At 41.0% G+C, this 26,480-nt stretch overlaps 1 protein-coding gene across 14 annotated transcripts in view; it reads right to left on the bottom strand.

The window, feature by feature from the left end:
- Window positions 1-26,480, bottom strand: part of CCDC170 (coiled-coil domain containing 170) — a 95,845-nt gene that overhangs the window by 63,373 nt on the left and 5,992 nt on the right. For 11 of the 14 annotated variants that reach the window (XM_086318349.1, XM_086318350.1, XM_086318353.1 and 8 more), the window contains 2 exons: window positions 3,159-3,287; window positions 440-696 (listed from right to left, as the gene is read on the bottom strand). In XM_086318349.1, the coding sequence (XP_086174475.1) occupies window positions 440-696; window positions 3,159-3,287 (386 nt within the window). Of the gene's footprint in view, window positions 1-439; window positions 697-1,325; window positions 1,893-3,158; window positions 3,296-26,480 lie in introns of those variants that run through there. The other 3 variants (XM_086318351.1, XM_086318352.1, XM_086318366.1) reach the window with 2 other exon arrangements.

The raw sequence follows: 26,480 nt of genomic DNA, 5'->3' as shown, positions 1-26,480 counted from the left end.
ATTATAAAGTATATTTTAAGAACAGTTAGCTCCCAATTTTATCTCAATAATCACCTTTTGGCAGAACTACATGTAGAAAACCTAGATTTCCTGAGTTCTCTGCATAAACCGGCAATAAAACTTAATGAGGAGTGTTAAGGGTGGTCTGGTGTGTTCTGGGCTTCTGAGGTATTTTTACAACTAGCTTCTGAATAAACCCCTCGCTCTGTGTACTATTCCACAACCTCCAGTTAAAACTCTACTTAGAGGAAATCTTCTAAATTTTATATATATATATATATATATATATATATATATATACACATATGATTTTTTTTTCCTAAGTGGAGTTTCAGGGCCAAATAATGCAAAACCCCAGTACCTTCAAAGGCATATTCTGCTATCAGGAGTTAGTGTTTTAACACTAACTCCATTGAAAAATATATTGAAATATCCTTACTGTAATTTTTCGTCTAGTTCTACCACTTTCTTCTTTAACTCTTGGTTCTCCTTGATTGCAGACTGAGCTGTGATTTCAGTTCTAATTTTAGAAGTGGAGAGAGCCGCTGATTCTTCCTCTAGTTCCTGAACTCTGTCCCTCAGAGAGATGAGCAGAGACGATTTTCTGGCATTATTTTCTTTGTAGCTCTCCATCTCAGCTTTTAACTCTTGATAGGAAACTTCTTTAGAAAGCATCTTGGATCGCAGTTCTCGAAGCTGACATGGGAAAGAAGTAAACAGAGGGAAAAGATTTCAAGGATATAAGTTTGAAGTACCTTGAAAAAAAACCAAAATCGTAATTTAAATTTTCAATTTTTTATTCATGACTTAATCCAACTTTACTTTCTTTTTTCATATTTGTTTCTGTATTACTAGATGGGAAATTATGCCTAAATAGTGGGCCCTCTTATTCTTTTTCAAAAAACTATTGAGCAATGGTTTTTCTTTCTTAATTAGAGGATGATTACTTTACAATGTTGTGATGGTTTTTGCCATACATCGACATGAATGAGCCACCAGCACACATGTGTCCCCCCATCCTGAACCCCCGCTCCCACCTTCCTCCCCACACCATTCCTCTGGGTTGTCCCAGAGCACCAGCTTTGAGTGTCTTGCTTTATGCATCAAACTTGGGCTGGTCATCTATTTTACATATGGTAATATACATGTTTCAATGCTATTCTCTCAAATCATCCCACCCTCACCTTCTCCCACAGAGTTCAAAAGTCTGTTCTTTACATCTATGTCTCTTTTGCTGCCTTGTACATAGGATTGTCATTACCATCTTTCCAAACTCGATATATATCTATTAATATACTGTATTGGTGTTTCTCTTTCTGACTTACTTCACTCTGTATAACACACTCCAGGTTCATCCACCTCATTAGAACTGACTCAAATGTGTTCTTTCTATAGTTGAGTAATCGTCCATTGCGTATATGCACCACAATTTCCTTATCCATTCGTCTGCCGATGAACACCTAGGTTGCTTCCATGTCCTAGCCACTGTAAACAGTGCTGCAATGAACACTGGGGTACATATGTCTCTTTAAATTCTGGTTTCCTCAGTGTGTACATTCAGCAGTGAGACTGCTGGGTCTTATGGCAGTTCTATTTCCAGTCAAAAAACTATTGAGCAATGTCCTGTGATGAATGAATCTCACTCAAGAGACAGGTGTGGTGTGTTTTGCAAAAAGGAATAAAATATTCTGCAATGGAAACTCATTTTCTAAATCTGTATTACTGCTATTGCTGCTGCTGCTGAAACGAGGAAGCTACAGGTAGGCCATTTGTAATTTCACGGCCACGACCCTTTCATAAGTCAATACAGACTATTCAATATATTACAGAATTTCTTCCCCAGCCTTCTGGACCCTTATTGCAGGAGATAAAGAAAAATAATATTCGGATGTCTGGAAAAAATATAGGAGAAAAAGAAAATCATTATAGGATTTATACAAAGGAAACACATTAACTTTTCTCTCACACTAAAATGCTGAACACAGTATGTGCCTTATAAGATATCAGATCCGTCCCATTAGAAAATTTCATGAATACATATACTTTTTGAAGGGCTTTCCTGGTGGCTCAGATGGTAAAGAATGTGCCTGCAGTGCAGATTGGGTTCAATCCCTGGACTGAGAAGATCTCCCAGAGAAGCAAATAGCTACTCACTCCAGTATCCTTGCCTGGAGAATCCCATGGACAGAGGAGCCTGGCGGACTACAGTCCATGGAGTTGCAGAGTCTGACACGACTGAGAGACTCTCACTATACTACACTATTACTACTACCATACTTTTTGGAACTATGACCATGCATGCCTACATTTATTCACATACACATACACACACATTATCAACTCATCTTTCAATGGGAGCCTGACAGTCTAGTGAGACTGTCACTTACCTCACAGGCAAGCCTAGGATTCCTGGGGGCCACTAGTCTATAAGGGCAGTGAGTCTAGCAAGAATCTCCCAGAAACTCCACAATAGACTGGATCCAGCCCCAAGGGTAGATGGATCTTGGTCACCTTCCTAGAATCTCCCCCAGGCGAGCAGAACCACCACAAAAAAGGGAGGCAGATTTCTACCCCTAGAACTGCAGATTGCAAGCAATCCACCTTAAAGAAAGCTTCTCCCAGGATGCTGAGCCCTCCAATGCCCACATTGCCCCCCAAGTCCCCAGGTGCCCCTGATGCTCTCAGGAAGGACAGCTCCCCTGAGAGCCAGAATCCAGCCCAGCTCACCTCACCTCCCAGCCCAGCAAATGCACAGTCTTTCAGGAATTCTCCCAACCAGAGGGCACTAGCAGTTGCTTCAGTCACTGCCAACTCTGTGCGACCCCACAGACTGTAGCCCACCAGGCTCCTCTGTCCATGGGATTCTCCAGGAAAGAATACTGGAGTGGGTTGCCGTTTCCTTTTCCAGTGACTCTTCCTGACTTTGGAATCAAACCCGAGTCTCTTACATCTCCTGCACTGGCAGGCGGATTCTTTACCACAGAGCCACCAGGGAAGCCAACAGAGGTTTGCGGCACAATAAGAGAAAAAGAGAATAAAATTTACCAAGAAGTTTAAACCCGCCTCCCTTCATCCTGTTTCTAATCACCCCTATACTCTGTTTCGCTCCACGGGAAGCTAACAAGGCCCATTTGTGAGTAATGAAGACAGATTCTCACCTCAGACTGAGCAGATTCAAATTTGACCAGCGTTGCTGCAAGTTCACTCCGGGCAGCCTCGGCCACATTCCGATAGTGGTTTAACTGCTCCCGAGTGACCGGGACTTCCAAGAGATGATCATAAGCTTTCTGATAGGGTTCCCCAAAAGACAAAATATACAGAAGAGAGTTAAACAATATTTTCCGTGCAGCTGTGCAACGCAAGATTAGTACAGACGCATTCTTTGTTATCCAAATATGTTGGAAAGGCTGCTCAGAGAAGGGTTTGGTTCAGATTATTTCATTCTCATTCTCAAAATTCTACGTGAAGGAGGACGCAGCCCGAGAACCAATGATAGGGTCCCCCAGGAATGAATGACAGCTCTCCCCAGATGGTAGCTGGGGTTGGCATTTAAGAGTTGGCCTTTGCCAGGATTTCCCTGGTGGTCCAGTGGTCAAGACTCTGCTTTCCCTGCAGGGGCACAAGTTTGATCCCTAGTTGGGGACCTAAGATCCCACAAGCTGTGTGAAGAGTTGGCCTTTGCCATTTTACAGAGTTTTCCTTCCACCCTACTCCAGTGCTATTTGACCTCTGACCAGAACAGACAGAACTGACAAAGAACCACCAGATGTTAACTTTGAGGCAGTTTTCATAGTTCTTCTGTTTCCAGACTACAAAGATTATCAACTCATCTCTGGGCTGTTGAATAAAGTGTTTATCAAAAAGACCATGTGATTTAAGAGTAGAAGTCTGTCTCCTTCATAATCACCCACAATGCCATCTACTCTCAATCTCATCGCCTGTCTTAGGGTTATGAAGCTGACTCAAATGAATGCCTGAGGCCAGAGACAGTGGTGGTGCCTGGAGTTCTTCTCCACCCAGAAGGGAAGAGCTTCCAGCCCCACTCATGGCTGCCAATGCAAAAATAGGGATCCCAACCTGGCCAGATTATTCTAATTTTTCAAGACAAGTCCTACATCCAGACTTTTTAAAAATTGTATTTATTTATTGTTGACTGTGCTGGGTCTTCGTTGTTTCGCACGCTGTTCTCTAGTTGCAGCGAGCAGGGCCTACTCTCTGGTTGCAGTGCCCAGGTTTCTTATTGCAGTGGCTTCTCCTGTTGCAGACCAAGGGTTCTAAGGCACAGGGGCTGCAGTTGTCGCGCTTCCCAGGCTCTAGAGCACAGGCTCAATAGGTGTGGCGCACAGGCCTAGCTGCTTCGCAGCACGTGGGATCTTCTAGGACCAGGGATCAAATCCGTGTCTCCTGCATCAGCAGGCAGATTCTTTACCACTGAGCCACTGGGGAAGTCCTAACCAGACTTTCTGAAGTAAAAAAAAGTCCCAGATTTTTCAACTGGGTAACTAATTTAAATGTTTTTTTTTTTTTTTTTTTAACACGATCCCAATAAACACATCTGCAGAAGAGATTTGATGAGTTTGGACTATAGGTCTGCATCTGTAACCTCTGGTTCTGTTTCTGTCCTGCTGGTGCCATAACATCTGCCTCCTGCAAGAATTATTCCCAAGTTTGGACAGACACCCACTTCTATGAAGTTTCCAGGGCTTGTGGTCTTTGTGAAAGACATACAGGAAAGCCATTCATTTTTGAAAGAATATGAAAGAGGTCATATAAAGGAGGGTTTCCCTGGAATATCTAGTGTCCTCAGGGGCCACATCAGTAAAACCTGTTAATGACTCTGCCTGGCTACGGAACTGCTAAAGACTACTGTTTGGAAATACTCATGAACGCAAAAGTCATCTTAAAGCCCTGAATTTCATAACAAGCGTTGTCATGACTAGTGTGTTTCAACGCACAAGATGCCAAACAAAACCTTCAGTGCACTTAGTAACAGGCAGTGTTTGCCAATGACAACACATTCAAGAAGACGGTAGGTATGTACTCCTGGGGTAAAGGCACAAAGCGTTTAACTGCATCTATGAAGAGAACCACATCCTGTCAACCTCACTCAGTATTCAGATGGAATTTCTCCACGCCAACCACTCCAGCCATGTTTCCAAAACAGGCCATGTGAGGACCTAGGTCACTCACAAGATGTTTGAACTATAGCATGCCTGGCACACATTTTCTAAAATTCCTTAGGGAAATAAGTTTCTCAATGACTATGATTATTTCTTTCATTGACAAACATGATTTTTTTAGGACATGACATAGTCATTCTTCAATTTTATATCTCTTTCATATGAAAAATATTGTGTCCGTTGGCCATAATAGTAAGAGCCTCTGAGACAGTTCAGAAGTGGGCCTTTATTTGAGGAGATTACAATATAACACAGAGTACCACCAGAAGCATTAGCATCTTCACACGCTCATGGGCAAAAGAAACTGCACATTAAGATACTACTGCCTCTAACACTGGAACAGGGCCTACAGGAGGAAGACTCTTTTGGTTACTAAGTTTAGAAGACGGTTGCCCTTTAGTTGCTAAGTTGTGTCTGACTCTTTTGTGACCCCATGGATTGTAACCTGCCAAGCTCCTCTGTCCATGGGATTTTCCAGACAAGAATACTGGAGTGGGTTGCCATTTCCTCCTCTAGGGGATCTTCCCAACCCAGAGATCGAACTTGCAGATCCTGTATTGGCAGGCGGGTTCTGTATCACTGAGCCACCTGGGAAGCCCTTAGAAGACAGTTGCTAGGGTCTAAATCACCTTTCAAAGTCCAGCAGACTCGAGACTGTTTATCAGCAAATGTTTATGAAAAGTGTATTCTGGGTCAGACACTGAGCTTACCTATGGAGTATACCACAGAAATCATTCCCTCAAGACACTCTGAGGTAGCTTGAAATGAGAAGAAATGCACAGAAGCATGAGAGGATTACAAGGATAAGGAAAAACAATACAAAAACTGAAAGAACACATGAATTTATTTATGCCTACTCATTTCCTCTTAGCCCTTCCTTCTCTGTCTCACAGACCCTTACGTAGTGTTCTTTGTGTTTAGCCTGAGTTTCTCCTTTAATTTTTTTTTTACTGAAGGATAACTGTTTTGCAGAATTTTGTTGTTTTCTGTCAAACCTCAACATGAATCAGCCATAGGTATATATATATATATATATATATGTCCCCTCCCTTTTGAACTTCCCTCCCATTTCCCTCCCTATCCCAACCCTCTAGGCTGATACAGAGTCCTTGTTTGAGTTTCCTGAGTCATACAGCAAATTCCCATTGGCTATCTATTTTACATATGGTAATGTAAGTTTCCCGGGAGAAGGCAGGGGCACCCCACTCCAGTACTCTTGCCTGGAAAATCTCATGGACGGAGGAGCCTGGTAGGCTGCCGTCTATGCAGTCGCAGTCGGACACGAATGAGCGACTTCACTTTCACTTTTCACTTTCATGCATTGGAGAAGGAAATGGCAACCCACCCCAGTGTTCTTGCCTGGAGAATCCCAGGGACAGGGGAGTCTGGTGGGCTGCCATCTATGGGGTCGCACAGAGTCGGACACGACTGAAGCGATTTAGCAGCGGCAGCAGCAGCAGCAGCAATGTAAGTTTCCAGCGGATGTTGGCAATTTGATCTCTGGTTCCTCTGGTTCTCTAAAACCAGCTTGAATATCTGGAAGTTCACGGTTCACGTATTGCTGAAGCCTGGCTTGGACAATTTTGAGCATTACTTTATTAGCGTGTGAGATGAGTGCAATTGTGCGGTAGTTTGAGCATTCTTTGGCATTGCCTTTCTTTGGGATTGGAATGAAAACTGACCATTTCCAGTCCTGTGGCCACTGCTGAGTTTTCCAAATTTGCTGGCATATTGAGTGCAGCACTTTCACAGCATCATCTTCCAGGATTTGAAATAGCTCAACTGGAATTCCATCACTTCCACTAGCTTTGTTTGTAGTGATGCTTTCTAAGGCCCATTTGACTTCACATTCCAGGATGTCTGGCTCCAGGTCAGTGACATCGTGATTATCTGGGTCATGAAGATCTTTTTTGTACAGTTCTTCTATGTATTCTTGCCACCTCTTCTTAATATCTTATGCTTCTGCTGGATCATCAAAAAAGCAAGAAAGTTCCAGAAAAACATCTATTTCTGCTTTATTGACTATGCCAAAGCCTTTGACTGTGTGGATCACAATAAACTGTGGAAAATTCTGAAAGAGATGGGAATACCAGACCACCTGACCTGCCTCTTGAGAAACCTGTATGCAGGTCAGGAAGCAACAGTTAGAACTGGACATGGAACAACAGACTGGTTCCAAATAGGAAAAGGCGTACGTCAAGGCTGTGTATTGTCACCCTGCTTATTTAACTTATATGCAGAGTACATCATGAGAAACGCTGGGCTGGAAGAAGCACAAGCTGGAATCAAGATTGCCAGGGGAAATATCAATAACCTCAGATATGCAAATGACCACTCTTATGGCAACCCAGGGATCAAACCCAGGTCTCCCACATTGCAGGCAGGTGCTTTAACCTCTGAGCCATCAGGGAAGCCCTGGCAGAAACTGAAGAGGAACTAAAAAGCCTCTTGATGAAAGTGAAAGTGGAGAGTGAAAAAGTTGGCTTAAAGCTCAACATTCAGAAAACAAAGATCATGGCATCTGATCCCATCATTTCATGGCAAATAGATGGGGAAACAGTGTCAGATTTTTATTTTGGGGGGCTCCAAAATCACTGCAGATGGTGACTGCAGCCATGAAATTAAAAGACGCTTACTCCTTGGAAGGAAAGTTATGATCAACCTAGATAGCATATTCAAAAGCAGAGACATTACTTTGCCAACAAAGGTCCGTCCAGTCAAGGCTATGGTTTTTCCAGTAGTCATGTATGGATGTGAGAGTTGGACTGTGAAGAAAGCTGAGCACCAAAGAATTGATGCTTTTGAACTGTGGTGTTGGAGAAGACTCTTGAGAGTCCCTTGGACTGCAAGGAGATCCAACCAGTCCATCCTAAAGGAGATCAGTCCTGGGTGTTCATTGGAAGGACTGATACTGAAGCTGAAACTCCAATACTTTGGCCACCTCATGTGAAGAGTTGACTCATTGGAAAAGACCCTGATGCTGGGAGGGATTGGGGGCAGGAGGAGAAGGGGATGACATAGGATGAGATGGTTGGATGGCATCACCGACTCGATGGACATGAATCTGGGTAAACTCTGGAACTTGGTGATGGACAGGGAGGCCTGGCGTGCTGCGATTCATGGGGTCGCAAAGAGTCGGACATGACTGAGTGACTAAACTGAATTGAACTGAATGTAAGTTTACATGTTACTCTCCATACATCTCACCGTCTCCTCCCTTCCCCCTATGACCATAAGTCTGTTCTCTGTGTCTGTTTCTCCATTGAGTGAGTGAGTGAGTGAAGTCGCTCAGTCGTGTCCAACTCTTTGTGACCCCATGGACTGTAGTCCACCAGGCTCCTCCATCCATAGAATTTTCTAGGCAAGAGTACTGGAGTGGGTTGCCATTTCCTTCTCCAAGGGATCTTCCCGACCCGGGGATCGAAACCGGGTCTCCCACATTGCAGGCAGACGCTTTACCTCATTAGTGTCCTGTAAATAAATTCTTCAGAACCGTTTTCCTAGATTCCATATATGTGCATTGCTGCTGCTGAGTCGCTTCAGTTGTGTCGGATTCTGTGCGACCCCATAGACGGCAGCCCACTAGGCTCCTCTGTCCCTGGGATTCTCCAGGCAAGAATACTGGAGTGGGTTGCCATTTCCTTCTCCAATATGTGCATTAGAGTATGACATTTATCTCTTTCTGACTCACTGCACTCTATATTATAGGTTCTAGATTTATCCACCTCATCAGAACGGATTCAAATGCGTTCTTTTTTATGGCTGAGTAATATTCTATTGTGTATATGTACCACAACTTCTTTATCCATTCATCTGTTGATTTGCATCTAGGTTGCTTCCATGTTCTACCTTGTAAATAGTGCTGCAATGAACAATGGGACACATGTGTCTTTTTCAAACCTGGTTTCCTCAGGGTATATGCCTAGGAGTGGGATTGCTGGGTCATATGGTGATTTTACTCCTAGTTTTTTAAGGAATCTTCATACCATCTTCCATAGTGGCTGTATCAATTGACATTCCCACCAACAGTGCAAGAGCGTCCCCTTTTCCCCACATCCTCTCCAGCATTTATTGTTTGTAGACTTTTTGATGAGGGCCATTCTGACCAGTGTGAGGTGATATCTCATTGTGGTTTTGATTTGCATTTCTCTAATAATGAGCGATGTTGAGCATCTTTACAAGTGTTTATTAGCCATCTGTATGTGTTCTTTGGAGAAACGTCTGTTTAGGTCTTTTCCCTACTTTTTGATTGGGCTGTTTGTTTCCCTTGTGTTAAGTTGTATGAGCTGCTGGTATATTTTGGAAATTAATCCTTTGTCAGTTGTTTCATTTGCTATTATTTTCTCCCATTCCAAGGGCTGTCTTTTCACCTTGCTTATAGTTTCTTTAGGAGAAGGCAATGGCACCCCACTCCAGTACTCTTGCCTGGAAAATCCTATGGACAGAGGAGCCTGGTAGGCTGCAGTCCATGGGGTCACTATGAGTCGGACACGACTGAGCGACTTCCCTTTCACTTTTCACTTTCATGCATTGGAGAAGGAAATGGCAACCCACTCCAGTGTTCTTGCCTGGAGGATCCCAGGGACAGAGGAGCCTGGTCGGCTGCCGTTTATGGGGTCGCACAGAGTCGGACACGACTGAAGCGACTTAGCAGCAGCAGCACAGTTTCCTTTGCTGTGCACTGAGTTTGTCCTTTGACCTGAGTTGTTTTAAAGGCTTCATTGTGTTTGTGGCTTTCTGTTCTCAGAATTTATTAGGATGCCTGTTTTATCACACTGTGCTCAGACAACCCATCTTCATTCTGGGCTGACATTCACAGGTGTACACCAGTGGACTGAACCAGTCTCCATTCAGAACTGGGTCCATTCAAACTGGAAGGCTGTCCTTATTAGACCAGTCATTACACATTTTCACCATCTTCCTGGTCTCTATTATTTCTACTTCAGGGAATTCATCAAGGTTTTTGTGAATGCTCAGTTTTATGAACATCCAATGGGTAGTTAAAAAGAAGATATAGGATTTCCCTGGTGGTCCAATGGTTAACACTCCACGTTTCCAATGCAGGACGCACGAGTTCAATCTCTCATTGGGGAAGTAAGATCCCACATGTTGTGGGACAGGGCCAAAATAAATGGATAAATAAAAATAAAAAGAAGGTATATTCTCATAGTTACAGATGGAGAAAACAAGCTTATGGTTACCAGGGGATAAGGTGTTGGGGGATACATTGGGAGATTGGAATTGACAGATACATACTACTATATACATGAAATAGACAACAACCTACTGTATCTCACAGGGAGGTCTACTCAATATTCTGTAATGATCTATATGAGCAAAGACTCTAAAAACAGTTGATACCTGTATACGTATAACTGATTCACTTTGCTGTACAGCAGAAATTAACACAACACTGTAAATCAATTACACTCTAATAAAAATTTTTCAAGTACTACAAAAAATAAAAAGAAGGTATAGTCTCTTTCTTTGGAGCTTCAAGTTCAATATGGATTAATTCATTCTACTTTGCTCATCATTTTAATTAGGCATTTCTAGTCTTATCTATTTCTATGCTTTAACTTGATCAGGGCTCGAGAAAGATCAGTTAGAGCCTCTGATTGCTACTGTAATTCTCTGTCACCTTGTAGCACTTGCATTCTTGCTTAATGGAAACTAGTACTGTTTGACTTGGTGCAAAGATTCAGAAATCGCATATAGTCGTTGTAAATTATACCACGTAACACCATAATGTGCCATTATCTTTCTCACTTAACCGTTTCTGCTCACAATTCAGCCCTTTCTGATACTGAGATCATGATCCCGAATTTCTTTTTGTTTGTATCTGACTACATATACCTCTGTTCCAGCTTTTAATTTTCAACCTTTCTGTATCACTTCGTCTTAGATGTAAATAAAGCTGGTTAAGCCCTCTGGATACCTTCTCAATCACACTCTATTAAAATTTAAATGTAAGTACTATGACCCAGCAGTTCTACCTCTCAATTATTTCCCCTTGGAAAACAGTCATATATGTGAGTAACAGTAGGTCTTAGGATACTTATTACACCATTATCGGTAATAACAAAAAAGAGAGAAGGGGTGACACAATACAAATTCCCATCAACAAGGCAATTGCTGAAAAAGGCGCTCCTATACTATGAATACTGCCGATAAGCAGGAGGAGACTGCCCTGTATGTTTGGGCATAAGCAGATCTCCAAGATACACCACTGGACAAAAGTAACAAAGTATAGATCCATAGTTTGATACTTTTTTCCCCTTAAAGCACACATGAAGGGAAAGTACTGTGTCTTTTCTGCAAATATATTTAGAGAAGAAAAAAAGGTCTGAAGGAACACACATCAGCTGTATAATAATCCTTATCTCTGAGGCTGACAGGAGTACTGGAGCTGGGGAGGGGAATGGCTTTGGTTTCTTCTCAAGAAGGTATATTTATGCATTAATTACATAATTAAGCATAATTAAAAGAAAATTACTGGGAAGAAATGTTACTAAGGTAATCTTTTAGTTATAGAACTACATTTATTTTCTTCTTTATGTTTTTATATTTTCTAAATCTTTTACAGTGACTGTGCATTAATTTCATAATCAGAGTAAATATTTCCCCTTTAAATGAAAAAAGAAAAAAGGAACAAGGACAAGAATCCACAAAAATTACAAATTCTGCCATGCAGCATCTTTAAGGAGGACACAGGGGCAAAGAAACACCACCAGTAGCATAGAGATTGAAATGTACGTGAGGCCAGACCTCTCAGGGTTTTGCTCTTTTAATTAAGCCTCCCTAGAGTTAATAAAAATTTTGGAAAGCTTTTCTATAAATATTAAATAATCTTCACTTTAACAAAAAACTAATTTTACCCTAATTTCAAAGTGGCAAGATTAAAACTCATCCATTTGTCCTCATATGAGGACACTCTAAGTTATTAGGTCTCCCAGCCAATCCATGAAGCAATTTCACATTAATTTTAGAAAGCCAACTACCTATGATTTGCTTCAGCTACTGATATTATGATAATGATTGAAATTGCCTTGCAGGGTGGCTCATAGGCTTTTCAGAATAAAGATGGTTTCAAAGCTCAAAGGCAAAAAGAAGAGATCAGCTTATTCATAACTTGGTACACAATGTGTCCAATTACCCAGCCTGAGGACAATGCCTTGGGCCAGTCTTGCTTCTATGGTGTTTAGCTGTCTTATTTTCCTATGGACAGAAAAAAAAAAAAGAAAGAGAGTGAAGAAAATCGCTGCCAACCTCTGACACACAAAAGTACCTAAATCCATTCCTGTCTTTCCATCTCATACCCAGTCTCCTCTTTGTTCCAGCATTATTCCATACCACACTGCACAACCGTGTCACTGAGGCACTTTCACAGGGGAAGGCGTCCTTTGGTCTCTCTTTTTCTTTCTATCACCTTCCCTCTCTCTCCCCTTCCCTCTTCAAGCCTCCAGGGCTGCCCCAGTGAGCAATCCTCGCTAAGACTCTCTCCCCTACTCTCTAACTTCTTCCCCTCACATAGTTTTTTCCCTAATTCATGGTGCATAACTTAAGTACTGCAACTGTATTTATGGGCTTCCCTGGTGGCTCAGCAGTAAAGAATACACTTGCCAATGCAGGAGACATGGGTTCGATCTCTGCGTCCAGAAGATCCCCTGCAGAAAGAAATGGCAACCCACTGCCCACTCTTCTTGCCTGGAAAATCCCACAGGCAGAGGAGCCTGGCAGTCTACAGTCCATGGGGTCACAAAAGAGTCAGACTCGACTGAGTGACTATACAACTTCAACAAAATGTATTTCTCCAACCAATGCCAATTTTGACTACTTATCAGTTCTTCTCCAGACTTTGAAGGACTTTCCTGCTTTTCTTTCTTACATCTGCATTTGGTTTCTGGGTTTTCCTAAGTGCTTGCCAGGGACAGTGTGATGGGTATGGAATTCAGGAAACAAATCGGTGTGTCATCATCTTAGTAGTTGTGGAGCAAATTTTGGAGGAAGACATTTCTGCATTAAATCAAGCTTTGTGAAAAAGCTGATGTATTATTTTGACACTGTTCTCTAATCACATTTTTCTTGGGTGTCATTTGAAACCCCTTCTATCTCAATATCTTTATTGAAAAGAATACAGTATTCCAAAATGTTCTTAATACTATGGCTCCACTAAAAGAAACCGAATTATTTTTTCATGGATGGGAAGGACCGCAGTTAGAAAAACTTAAGATGCCAAACTTTCTGAGGGCTTGCTTCAAATACTAATCCCGATGTAACTCTAACAAATATTAAATATGTAATTATATGTACTAGATATGTATCATATACATATCTAATATTCACTGACCCAGGAACTATTCTAATTCAGTCTTCACAACAAACCTATGAGTAGAGACTGTTCTTATACCCTCATCTGAAAATGAGGCAATTAAGGGCTAAAAAGGCAATTCCTTTTTCAAACAGCAAACAACTGGTAGTAGATCTGAAAGCAGTAATAGCTTTTCTGTGCTATCTAATTTAAAAGTTAGGCTTAAAGGACATTTAATGAATGTGCATATGAAATGTTCCTGACACTGCAGGAGGCACTTCAGCATATACCCCAGAACACACAATTCTACTTGTAATTCTACGTGAATGTTCATGGTTCACAGTATCCATCAATATAGGAATTGGTCATCCATAAGAATAGTACATCCATGTACTATTATATAAGAATAGTCATCCATGGAATAGTACATCCATAAAATGGGAATCTAGAAAACAATTAATAGAACTGAACTAAATCTATTTAAAGCAGCATGGATAGATCTCAAAAACATACTGTTTTTCAAATACAGTAAATCAGAGAACAAAACTAACAGTATGATACCATTTATGTTTCAAAAATACATGTTATTTTAAATTAGCTTAAAGAATAAAAACCAATAAAAAGCAAAAAAAAAGGAAAATTAAAAAAGTGTTAAACAAAATAAAATATTCTCTATAGGTATAAGTATGAACACAAAAAGTATTTTTAATGATCTGGCGGATACTCACCAAATGTATTTAATAATTACCTCTGGAGAATGAGGGAAGGGGATTAAGATTAGTGGTAGTTGACAAAAGATACTGCAGCTTAATGTGTAATGTTCTCATTTTTAAAGGAAAAGTGGCTGCAATTGTAATATTCAAATTAATTTTTTAATTAAGAGACAGCTGGAAACATGTTTAAAGAGTCCAATTCAGTATGTTCTCAATTTTAACATCCTAATCTTTAGATTTAAGAAGCTGAATACCATGTAAATTCTTCACCGGCTGCAGAGGCAGTGGGAAACCCTGAACTTGAACCTCAGCTTGCACAAGACCGCAGAGGTAGAAAGAATTACTGAATTTCCAGCAATGCTTGGAATGCATTTTTTATTCAACAAGAAAGTTTTGACTACTTCTTGGATAGGAAGTTCACCACAAAAATGAATGGAATAATACAATGTTATAGCCAAAATAGTATCTTCAAGGATTAAAACAAGAATTCAATGATTCTTAATGTTTTTATTAACTGTAAAAAGATCTCCAACAAAGGACAAATTAGAAACAGAAAACAACCTAAATAACATGTACGTTGCAACTACATCCCTGCTCTCTCTTCTGGGGTGACCCTTAACTCTGCCCAGAGAAAATTCAGCTAAATGATGCTACTTCATCATCCCTAGCAGCATTTCTTCTGTTAAAAGGAAGCCACGATTTCCAGCATACACACTTCTGAAAGCGACCAAGTCCCTCCAGAGACAAATTTTGTAAAAAATGAGAAGACAGTGGGACACGTTAGCAACAAGTAATCTCTCCAGGTTTCAGGTTAGGAAGAAACCAAATAATTTTTAACCTCCCTATAAGAATTCTCACAAGGGAACAAAGCAAGATCTACAGTAAGTTTTTAGAAGGAATTTTTCTCTCTTTTGTGTCCAGAATAAATCAGGTTATAGGCAGATTCCAAATCCGAAATTGTAGTGCTTAGCAACTGTCACTAGTTATCATGAAGACATGGATGTCCTCAGCCCGCTCTAGAGGACAGTCTACTAGAGTGGACAGACCCCTGTTTAGGAAGCCCTTCCTTTCTAAAGCTAGACCCCCTAATCTCACCCTCTCTCCTCCCCAAGACCTGCACCACACCATAAAGAGCTCTGCAGAAGGCAGGTTGGGGAGATCAAAGGAGGGGTGGAGACCACCAAGAAAATCAACTAATAGACAGTGTATTCACCTTCATAGCAATCTTCTCACTCTTCTTATAGGTGTCATTTCAAAGTCAGTATTGCCTCAGCAAGTATTCAGAAGGACTTGACCAGTCAAAATTCCCACCTGACCACACCACTATCTTCCCACTATATAAAGACCCTGATGCTGGGAAAGATTGAAGGCAGGAGGAGAAGGGGACGACAGAGGATGAGATGGTTGTATGGCATCACCGACTCAATGGACATGAGTTTGAGTAAACTCCGGGAGTTGGTGATGGACAGGGAAGCCTGGCGTGCTGCAGTGCATGGGGTCACAAAGAGTCGGACATGACTGAGCAACTGAACTGAAACTGAACTGATTCTCTCATAGCAGCCTATGCTTCTCCTTCAGGTCACTTACAGAGTGGTAAGGAATACATGATATGTGTAATTAAGTATGTAAGGTCTCTCTCCCTTAAAACTCTGTGATAGGGCTTCCCTGATGGCTCAGTGGTAAAGAATCTGCTTGCTGATACAGGAAACACAAGTTCGAGTCCTGATCCAGGAAGATTCCACACACCAAGGAGCAACTAAGCCCATTGCCCGTAACTACTGAGCCTGTGCTCCGGAGCCCAGGAGCCGCAGCAACTGAGCCTACACTCCCTAAGCCCGTGTCCACAACAAGAGAAGTCACCGAAGTGAGAAACCCACACACTGCAAAGAAGAGTAAACCCCACTCACAGTAACTGCAGAAATGCCCAAGAAGCAACGAAGACCCAACACAGCCAAAAACAAACTTAAAAATTATTTTTTAAATAGTCTTTGATATCCACTAAGACATACCTAGCACCTAACCAGAACCTCACAATGTAAATGCTCGATAATTATCTGCAGAATAAAGGAATGGATGCTATATTGCTCTTCTTATTAATATCCCATCCTCCCGTGTGATTCACTCCCCAATCTCATCTGCTATGCCAAGTTCCACCAGCCTCTGGAGTTGGCTGACTTCTACTGCACCCCAAGCCCCAGGGATGATGGGCTGGTTTAGGAAGCACGCAGATTCTCCCACTCTGCAATATCAGAGCCTGTCCATCTATAGTAGCATTGTTGTTTTTGTTTAGTCCCTAAATCCTGTCTGATTCTTTGTGACCCCCATGGACTATAACCTGTCAGGCTCCTCTGTCTGTGGGATTTCCCAGGCAAAAATACCAGAGTGGGTTGCAATTTGCTTCTCCAGGGGATCTTCCCAACCCAAGGATTGAACCCACGTCTCCTGCTTTGCAGGAGGATTCTTTTACCTCTGAGCCACCAGGGAAGCCCAATAGTAGCATTGACATCCATCAAACCATGGATGTATCACGTAACTATGAGCCCTGACAAGAGAAACGTCTTGCTTTTGACTCCGTGGGTGTTCTGGAACGTACTTTGCAATCACTGAATTTTGTTACTGTTGTTCAGTCACTAAGTCATGTCCAACTCTTTGCAACCCCATGGACTGCAGCACATCAGGCTTCCCTGTCCTTCAATGTCTCCCAGAGTTTGCTCAAATTCATGTCCATTGAGTCAGAGATGCCATCCAACCATCTTGTCCTCTGTCGTCCCTTTCTCCTCCTACCTTCAATCTTTCCCAGAATCAGGGAGCTAATCACTGAATAGCTTCTCCTAAGCCATGGCAGGAGCATAAACTAAAGGCTAGTCCCAAATCCACTAGTGTTTCCTGTAATCTTTACAGTTTACCAGACGTCTAGATCTTAGAGAAAGGCTTTAACTTCCACCCAACGTCTCAAGTTTATTTTTTACCAGTGCCAAAACAAGAAAAACAAAAAAAGGAATTAAGAAAATGGCAGGAAAGAAAGGTTAAAAGAGAGAACAAATAAGAGGAAGCAAGTATCCTGGACGTACAATAAACCCTTTACATATGAACGAGTTTCATTTCGAAATCATATTTGTTGAATCCAATTTATTCAAAAATCCAACAAAATTAGTCTAGGTACCTAACTAACACAATTGGCCATATAGTACTGTGAATAGGTTTACAATACTTTTCACACAAATAATACATTAAAAAAACAAACACAAAAAATAAAACACCTTTAATCTTACAGTACAGACCTTGCAAAGTACAGTAGTGCCAAGTACATCACTTCTGCCTGTGCATTTGCTTCAGACATCCTGGGCTTGAAACAAAGACACTGTAGTACTGTGCTCTTTAGAGTAGTGTGCAGTAAAAGCACAACCACTTGTAGAGGATGCACACACGTGACAATGTATGTAAGTGACCTAACTTACATGACTGGACACACAAATGCATGTTCACATCTTTGACAGTTCGTAACTTAAAGGTCTGCAGTAGGGGACTTACTGTACTGTTGGTACCGAGCACTTGTTAGGGATGGACCAGTTTACCTTGGCTCTTCCAAGTAGATCAACCTGAGTCACACGATCTACCAGGACCATGACGTAAAGCAAACAAGTTGCTCACTACAGGAAATCACAAATTTCCAAACCCGTGGAACAACTGAACGGCATAACATCAAGCCTTTGTTCAGTAAAAGCACTTCAGTAGCAGGGTCAAAACAATAAAGTCCAATTAGCCATCTCGCTTGAGTTTTGACTTTGCAGGGATAATCTGAAGTAGAGCAGAGTATGAATGAATGCTGCTTCTTTAGTCAACCCTCTGAATGTCATCTGACAACATCAACTTAGTTAATATCAGAAACGCATTCCTGAGACCTCTTGTAGTAAGACTCATCATCTGGACCCAGCCTCCAGCTGAGATCAGTGGAAGTATGTCCTGCTGGTGAGTTTAGGGACTACCCTGATGGCTCAGCTGGTAAAGAATCTACCTGCAATGCGGGAGACCTGGGTTTGATCCCAAGGTTGGGAAGATCCCCTGGAGAAGGGAATGGCTACCCACTCCGGTATTCTGGCCTGGAGAATTCCATGGACTGTATAGTCCATGGGGTCGCAGAGTCAGACATGACTGCGAGACTTTCATTATTGCTAAACAATGGTCCTGTTGGAACAAATATAGGTGGAATTTCACTCATCTCTTGTAAAAATGGAAAATAGCAAGTCTCATATTTTTAAAATCAGTCATGCCAAGAGATCAACCTAGAATAGAAATAAGAGTTTCAGCAAAAACTAGGAGGGAGAGGAGAGAGTTGACCAAGATATACTGGGAAAGAAAAGCCAGGAATTATTTATTCATCCACATTTTGTCAGATGAGAATAAATGTTTAAAACGTCTGAAAAAAAATGCTTATCTTGAAGGAACAAAAATTATAACTTTCAATCATTGTTAGGGTGAAGGTCCTGCTGCTGCTGCTGCTAAGTCGCTTCAGTTGTGTCTGACTCTGTGTGACCCCAGAGACGGCAGCCCACCAGGCTCCACCGTCCCTGGGATTCTCCAGGCAAGAACACTGGAGTGGGTTGCCATTTCCTTCTCCAATGCAGGAAAGTGAAAAGTGAAAGTGAAGTCGCTCAGTCGTGTCCGACTCTTCGCGACCCCATGGACTGCAGCCCACCAGGCTCCTCTGTCCATGGGATTTTCCAGGCAAGAGTACTGGAGTGGGGTGCCATTGCCTTCTCCGCATCTCTAAAAAAAATCAGAAACGGGTGTCAGTAAAATCACAGAATGAACGAAGGAAGGAATGAAATGGCACAGCCAGAATTCAAACCAAAGCCCATCTGACTCCAAAGCCTATACTGTTCATCACTATGTTATCGTCATATATAGATATGCAATCATTTCTCCCTAAATTGAATTCTCTTCTGAACTTCATTCAATATTGCTGTTCTGCAAGGCAAGTCAGGTTGTTGCAGTAAAGAGCTGCATTTCCAAAATTAATGATAAGTTCACAAAATTTAACTTTGATAAATTCATAAATCTCCTTCCAACCACTTTTTGGAAGATTCCTAGGAGGGAGGGATAAACTGGGAGATTGGGATTGACATATACACACTACTATATATAAAATAGATGACTAATAAGGACCTACTGCATAGGACAGGGAACTCTACTCAATACTCTGTAATGACCTATATGGGAAAAGTATAAAAAAAGAGTGGATATATGTATAACTAATTCACTTTGCTGAACAGTAGAAACTAACACCTTGTCAATCAACTATATTTCAATAAAAAATAAATTTAAGAAAGATTCCTTCTGCTTTCTACAAGTTCATATATGCTGTACAGGTTGGGTCTAGTCAATTTAGAAGCTTATATTTTCATTTAATATAAAGTCTTCTGTGGAAAATTCTTAAAGAGATGGGAATACCAGACCACGTGACTTGCCTCCTGAGAGGCAAGTGTATGCCTGTCAAGATACAACAGTTAGAACTGGACGTGGAACAACAGACTGGTTCCAAATCGAGAAAGGAGTACGTCAAGGCTGTATATTGTCACCCTGCTTATTTAACTTCTATGCAGAGCACATCATGCAAAATGCTGGGCTGGATGAAGCCCGAGCTGGAATCAAGATTGCCAGGAGAAATATCAATAACCTCAGAGATGCAGATGACACCACTTCTTATGGCACCAAGTGAAGAAGAACTAAAGAGCCTCTTGATGAAAGTCAAAGAGGAGAGTGAAAAAGTTGGCTTAAAACTCAACATTCAGAAAACTAAGATTATGGCATCCAGTCCCACCACTTCACAGCAAATAGATGGGGAAACAATGGAAACCATGACAGACTTTACTTTTTTGGGCTCCAAAATCACTGCAGAGGGTGACTGCAGCCATGAAATTAAAAGACACTTGCTTCTTGGAAGAAAAGCTATGACCAACCTAGACAGCATATTAAAAGCATTACTTTGCCAACAAAGGTCCACATAGTCAAAGCTATGGTTTTTCCAGTAGTCATGTATGGATGTGAGAGTTGGACTATAAAGAAAGCTGAGCACTGAAGAATTGATGCTTTTGAACTGTGGTGCTAGAGAAGACTCTTGAGAGTCCCTTGGACTGCAAGGAGATCAAACCAGTCCATCCTAAAGGAGATAAGTCCTGAATATTCATTGGAAGGATTGATACTGAAGCTGAAACTCCAATATGTTGGCCACCTGATTCGAAGAACTGACTCACTGGAAAGGACCCTGATGCTGGGAAAGACTGAAGGCAGGAGGAGAAGGGGACGACAGAGGATGAGATGGTTGGATGGCATCACTGACTCAATGGACATGAGTTTGAGTAAACTCCAGGAGTCGGTGATGGACAGGGAAGCCTGGTGTGCTGCACCCCATGGGGTCACAAAGAGTTGGACATGACTGAGTGACTGAACTGAACTGAAAGTCCTTTGAATTTTTTTTTAATCTGTTCACTTTACCAAGATAACATCTTAGTTAAGTAAGCCACAGGCAAATTAATTAATTTCAGGTCCTATTTTAAGTGACAACAATTTCTCAGCATTTGTATTGGATAGAGCTCCATGGGAGGTATTGGGTGTAACTTTCAAGGCTCATAATGAATGCAGATTTGGGAATACTGTCACATGTCACATTGTTACATGTCACAAATAGCTTCTTTGAGTGGAATGGGGGAAATGAAAACCTCTGTTGACAAAGAAACGGGACATTTTATTCATCTGAATCCTACATATCTTTTCACATATTAATGATTCTAGACTTCTTCTCAAGTGGGGTTTTTTTCACTCCATCTATTATCAAACACTTGATAAATTATCTTAAAGTGAAAATTTTTCCAAAATGTAATATTTCAGTTCCTATGCTGAGTGGTATGCTTAAAACTTTTAACAAGTTGTCTATTCAAATTGGCTCCTCAGGAATATTTCCCTTAGAAGGAATTTGAAATACAGTTTAACCAATTTTCCAAAAGAGCAATTCTCTAGTGCAATAAAACTGTCGTAGGGAGATTTAAATTTTGCTGGACTTCAGTTCAATATTCATCATTTTATGTCAACCTTTAAGAGAAGGAACAAGTAATTTTAAGATAAAATTTTCTAAGCATGATTTACAATTGCCAAGTCATGAAAGCACCTAAGTATCCATCAATGGATGAATGGATAAGGAAGAAAATGTGACATATGTATACCCATCTCTATCTCTAGATATAGTTATAACTAGGGGGCTTCCCTGGAAGCTCAGCTGGTAAAGAATCCGCCTGCAATGCAGGAGACCCCAGTTTGACTCCTGGGTCAGGAAGGTCCTCTGGAGAAGGGATAGGCTACCTACTCCAATATTTTGGAGCTTCTCTGGTAGCTCAGATGGTAAAGAATCCTCTTGCAATGCGGGACACCTGGGTTCGATCCCTGGGTTGGGAAGATCCCTTGGAGAAGGGAACAGTTACCCACTCCAGCACTCTCGCTTGGAGAACTCCATGAACAGAGGAACCTGGCAGCCTACAATCCATGGGGTCACAAAGAGTCAACACGACTGAGCAATTTTCACTACACTGGGTTGGCCAAAAAGTTCCTTCAGGCTTTTCCTTAGATAGTACAGAAAACCAAACAAACTTTTTATATCTAAATATATCTATATCTAAAAATGGATACTACCCAACCACAGAAAAGAAGAAACTTTGCAACAACATAAACGGACCTTGAGGGCATTATACTAAGTGAAATAAGTCAGAGAAGAACAAACATTGTATGATCTCATATGTGGAATCTAAAACAAGCAAAAATCTCATTAAAGAGAGAGATCAGACTTACAGTTACCAGAGGCAGGGGGCAGGGGTTGTGTGGGGTGCAGGAACTGGATGAAGATAGTCAAAAAGTACAAACTTCCAGTTATAAGACAAATAAATACTGGGGCTATAATATGCAACATAATGACTATAGTTAACACTGGTATACGATATTTTGAAAAGTCCTAAAAGTTCTCATCACAAGGAAAGAAACATTCTTTTTTTTTCTTTTGTATCTGTATAAGATGATGAGTGTTAATTTAACTAAATTTATTGTGGTAATTACATCACAATATATTTAAGGCATTATGCTGTATGCCACAGTGCTGTATGTCAATCATATCAGTAAAATTGGGAAAAATATGTTCTATTATCTGTCTCACTATCACCTGTCCTGTTGCTTAACAATGCTCTCGAAACAATGCTTCTGCACAGTTTCCTCTCCCCACGTGACCCCATTAACTTTTGTGGGTCCTATGGGTTTCCCAGGTGGCCCACTGGTAAAGAAACTGCCTGCCAAAGCAGGACACGCAGGAATCATGGGTTTGATACTTGGGTTGAGAAGATCCCCTGGAGAAAGAAATAGCAACTCATTCCCGTATTATTGCCTGGGAAATCCCACGGACAGAGGAGCCTGGCAGACTACAGTCCCTGGGGTCGCAGAGTGGGACACGACTTAGCGACTAAACAACAACCGTGCACTTTTATTAATACCTTCGTGGTCTCTTTCCTCCATACAGATATTAAAGCTATATTCTACAACCTACTGGCATGAAGATGAACATAACAAAATACTACACATTAAAATATTTTCTCAATTTAAAAGTTATTTTTTTCTCCCTCTCCTGATTTTAAAAGAGTTTAAAACATGCTCATGGGTCCCTTAAAGGTGGTCCCAGGGCCTCTGATAGATAGGTTGATCCTGTCCTTCTAGGAAAATCAGGCAGGAGACATGACAAACTCTCCCCAATTTCCTGCTGTGGATCGCCAGCCTGTGTGTCTGTGTTGAGCACCTGTGGCCTTGCTGCACTGTCCTTTCTGATGGACTACAAACCCACTGGTTCTAACAACCTCCTCAAGCATGGTAGGACTAGTGAAGTTATCCTGTGTATTAGGGTCCTCCAGAGAAACAGAACTAGAAAAAATATATATAGATATAGATATAGAGAGAGTTGTTAAGTCCCTAAGTTGTGTCTGACTCTTTGTGACCCCATGGACTGTAGCCCACCAGGTTCCTCTGCCCATGGGATTTCCCAGGCAAGGATACTGGAGTGGGTTGCCATTTCCTTCTCCAGGGGATCTTCCTGACCCAGGGATTGAACCCGCATTTCCTGCATGGGCAGGTGGACTATTTACCACTGAGTTACCAGGGAAGCCATATATAAATATATATACACATACTTGGCCCAAATGGCATGGTTTTTAAACCATGGACCAGAAATGGCCTTAAAATACTTAGCTAATTACTATCAGAAAGACACATTTAATAATCAATATGGACAAAACCATAATCATTGTTTTGGGCAGCTACTCCCCAAATTCTGTCAATTCTAAATAAACCCAGGGGAAGGGTGCTCCAATATACGGAAAAAGGAGAACTGGAGGGAGCCATGACCACCACTCTGCCAAGCAGCTTTCCTTTCTCTGCTCATCTGGCCCTCCTCTCCCAGTCCCTCCTGCAGCTCATCCTCCTTCATCCACTCGTTAACCTGCGACTCTCTGGACTTCATCATCAATCCTTCTTCTTCACCACATAAGACACCTTTACTGGTCTACTTCATGCTCTCCTGAGATTTCAACCATCTGCAATAATTGATGGCTCCCCAATCTGCATCTCTAGCTAGAGATTCATGATTCCAACTGCTACTGAACATCACCTACAGGTCCTGTTAGTACTCCAAAGACAATGTCATCTCCATACCACCACCATCATTGGCCCCAGTAACTTCAGCAAAGCATCCCCTCCCCTTGCTCTCCCCACCCCCATCTAGTAGAGCACCTCCCGTAACTGCTTGTTTGCCTTTCCTTCTAGATCCTTGCCTGACACCATATCTTTACTCCAGCCACACCTGCCTTCTTCCTTTTCCAAGCCTTTATTATCTCATTTATTATTTACTTAACTATACTGTGAGCTCAATAGTTAGAAAGAGCATTTTCTACTCAATATCCTAATTTGTTACAGGTACATAATTTTTTTAAAGCTTTATTTCAATCTTACAGAAAAGTTGCAAGAATAATAAAGTATATGCCACACTTAGATTCACCAACTATGAGAACATTTCATCACATTTGATCTAGTCTTTTCTCTCTGTCCATTACAATCATGACAGCTGAGTCATTTGTGAGTAATTCGCAGACATCACAGCCTTCAACCCCTAAATACTTCAGCCTGTATTTCTAAGGACAAGGACTTTCCTTTGCATACGGCTGTGAAATTCAAGAAATTTAATAATGACACCATAGTACTCACCAGTTATCTCAATAACATTCCTTAGAGCAATTAAAAATACATTACATGTATTATCAGGTATCGTTAGTCTGTTGAATCCAGTTCTCAGCCTTTCTTTTTCTTTTATAACATCAACAATGAGATAAACTGACGTAAGGCTCCTGACATGATGCACTGAGAACACACCATCTCTCATATAGGATCACCGATAAACGCCAAAAGTGATTAACTTGAATCTAGGGATAAGAAATCATGAGACACACCCAAACTGACGAACGTGCTACCAACTATATTCTTTTTTTAATTGAGGTATACTTGCTTTACAATATCATGTTAGTTTCTGTGTATGACAAAGTGAATCAGCCATAAATATACACATATCCCCCCGAACCTTGGACCTCCCTCCCTTTCAGTTCACACAGAGAACTGAGCTGAGCTTCCTGTGTATACAGCAGGTTCCCGCTAGCTATCTATTTTACACATGGTAGTGTACTCTTTCTAAACACACTTCCCCTAGGGAAGCTGTTTCTAAAAACACTCCCTCCCAGCATCACCCACAACTCAGCATACCTGTCATCTCCTTGGGGAGTCATCTGGGCCCACCCTATCCAAAGCAAACCCTCTACGCCAGTCAGTCTTGATCCTGTTATCCCACTTTAGTGTTAACCACACTTTGAAATTACCTTGTTTACCCATTTGTTTACTTTTGTTATCTATCTCCCCCACTAAAATGTAACTTTTATGAGAGTGGAACCTTATCTAAAACAGCATCTGTTTTAGAACTGACCCTGATTTTTTAACTGCTGAAGCAAAGAATTTGCCTATCTTTGGTGCCCTGAAACTCACCACAGGGTGACTCAATCAATGTATGATTCACCAAGCAGAGTTTTTCTGGTTCAGGTTTCCTCCCACGTTCTCACTTTTGCTTACTCCAAATAGTTACAAAATTTCAACATTAAGACTTCCTTTTTGCTTCTCCACTCTACCCATTTCATTTACCCTGAAGTAGAAAAGACTTATGGGAAATGTGACTATAGTCGAGGGTTGACGTCGTTCCCCTTTGCACTGACAATGAGATTAGATGATGATGACCTAGAAATGCTGAAAAATACATTTCAGTACAAAGCTAATGCAGAAGAGTCAGGAGGGACAGCATAAGAGTAAATTTAGTCAACAAAAAGGAAGTTATTTCAGTTACTCAGAAATAGAATTCATACATTTCCTTTTACTAGCAATATTTAAAATATTTTATTTAAGCACTATCTAACACGTAGAGATAGAAGCCACAATCAATAGCAGTGCTGTATCAATAAGAGAAAGAGTATAGGGCTGCTGGTCCACCTCAGCAATGCCTTTGAACTTCTCTGCCTTAGATCAAAGCCACCAAAGCACCAATTTCAAAGGAAAAAATTTGGAAGCGAAACAAAGAAAAAAGAAATCTTGGGAAAAGAACCTAGCATAAATAATTCTAAGTACAGCAAATGTTACTCCCTTTTTCAATTAAATTTTTAAATTGTCCTTGAACACAGAAAAAGTAAGTCTTTATAATTAGTCAACTTAATTCAAGTACAAACCAAGAAGCACTCACTATTGTTTCAAATATCCTGTACACCACATTTGGCAACTTTAAGTAAAGATTCACACCACCTTTTTGAAATACGAAGGGAAAATCAATCATGCTCTCTGCTTGGTGTTCAAAAAGTTCTTTTATTCACCTGTTATTTGAACATTTCCCCTCAGCCAGGTGGTCCAAGAATAATTAGATACGAAGAGAAACTAAGTGTTGCAGTTAAAAGTTGGATATACAAAGAATTAACTGCTTGTCACTCATTTTTTTAACTTTTTATTCTGAAGTTATTTTAGACCCCGAAAAAGGTTGCAAGATTAGAACAGAAAGATTCTGTGTACCATTTACCCAACTTCCCCTAATGTTAACTACCTACATATCCAAGGCATGTTAAAATAAGTAAATTAACATTGCTATAATACTATTAACATCAGATCTTATTCAAA

The sequence above is a fragment of the Bos grunniens genome, chromosome 9, assembly GCF_055505025.1.
Source record: "Bos grunniens cultivar Pamir isolate PY7600 chromosome 9, Bosgru_T2T1.0, whole genome shotgun sequence".
NCBI classification, from domain to species: Eukaryota; Metazoa; Chordata; class Mammalia; order Artiodactyla; family Bovidae; genus Bos; species Bos grunniens.
This window is presented reverse-complemented; position numbering and strand designations above follow the sequence as displayed.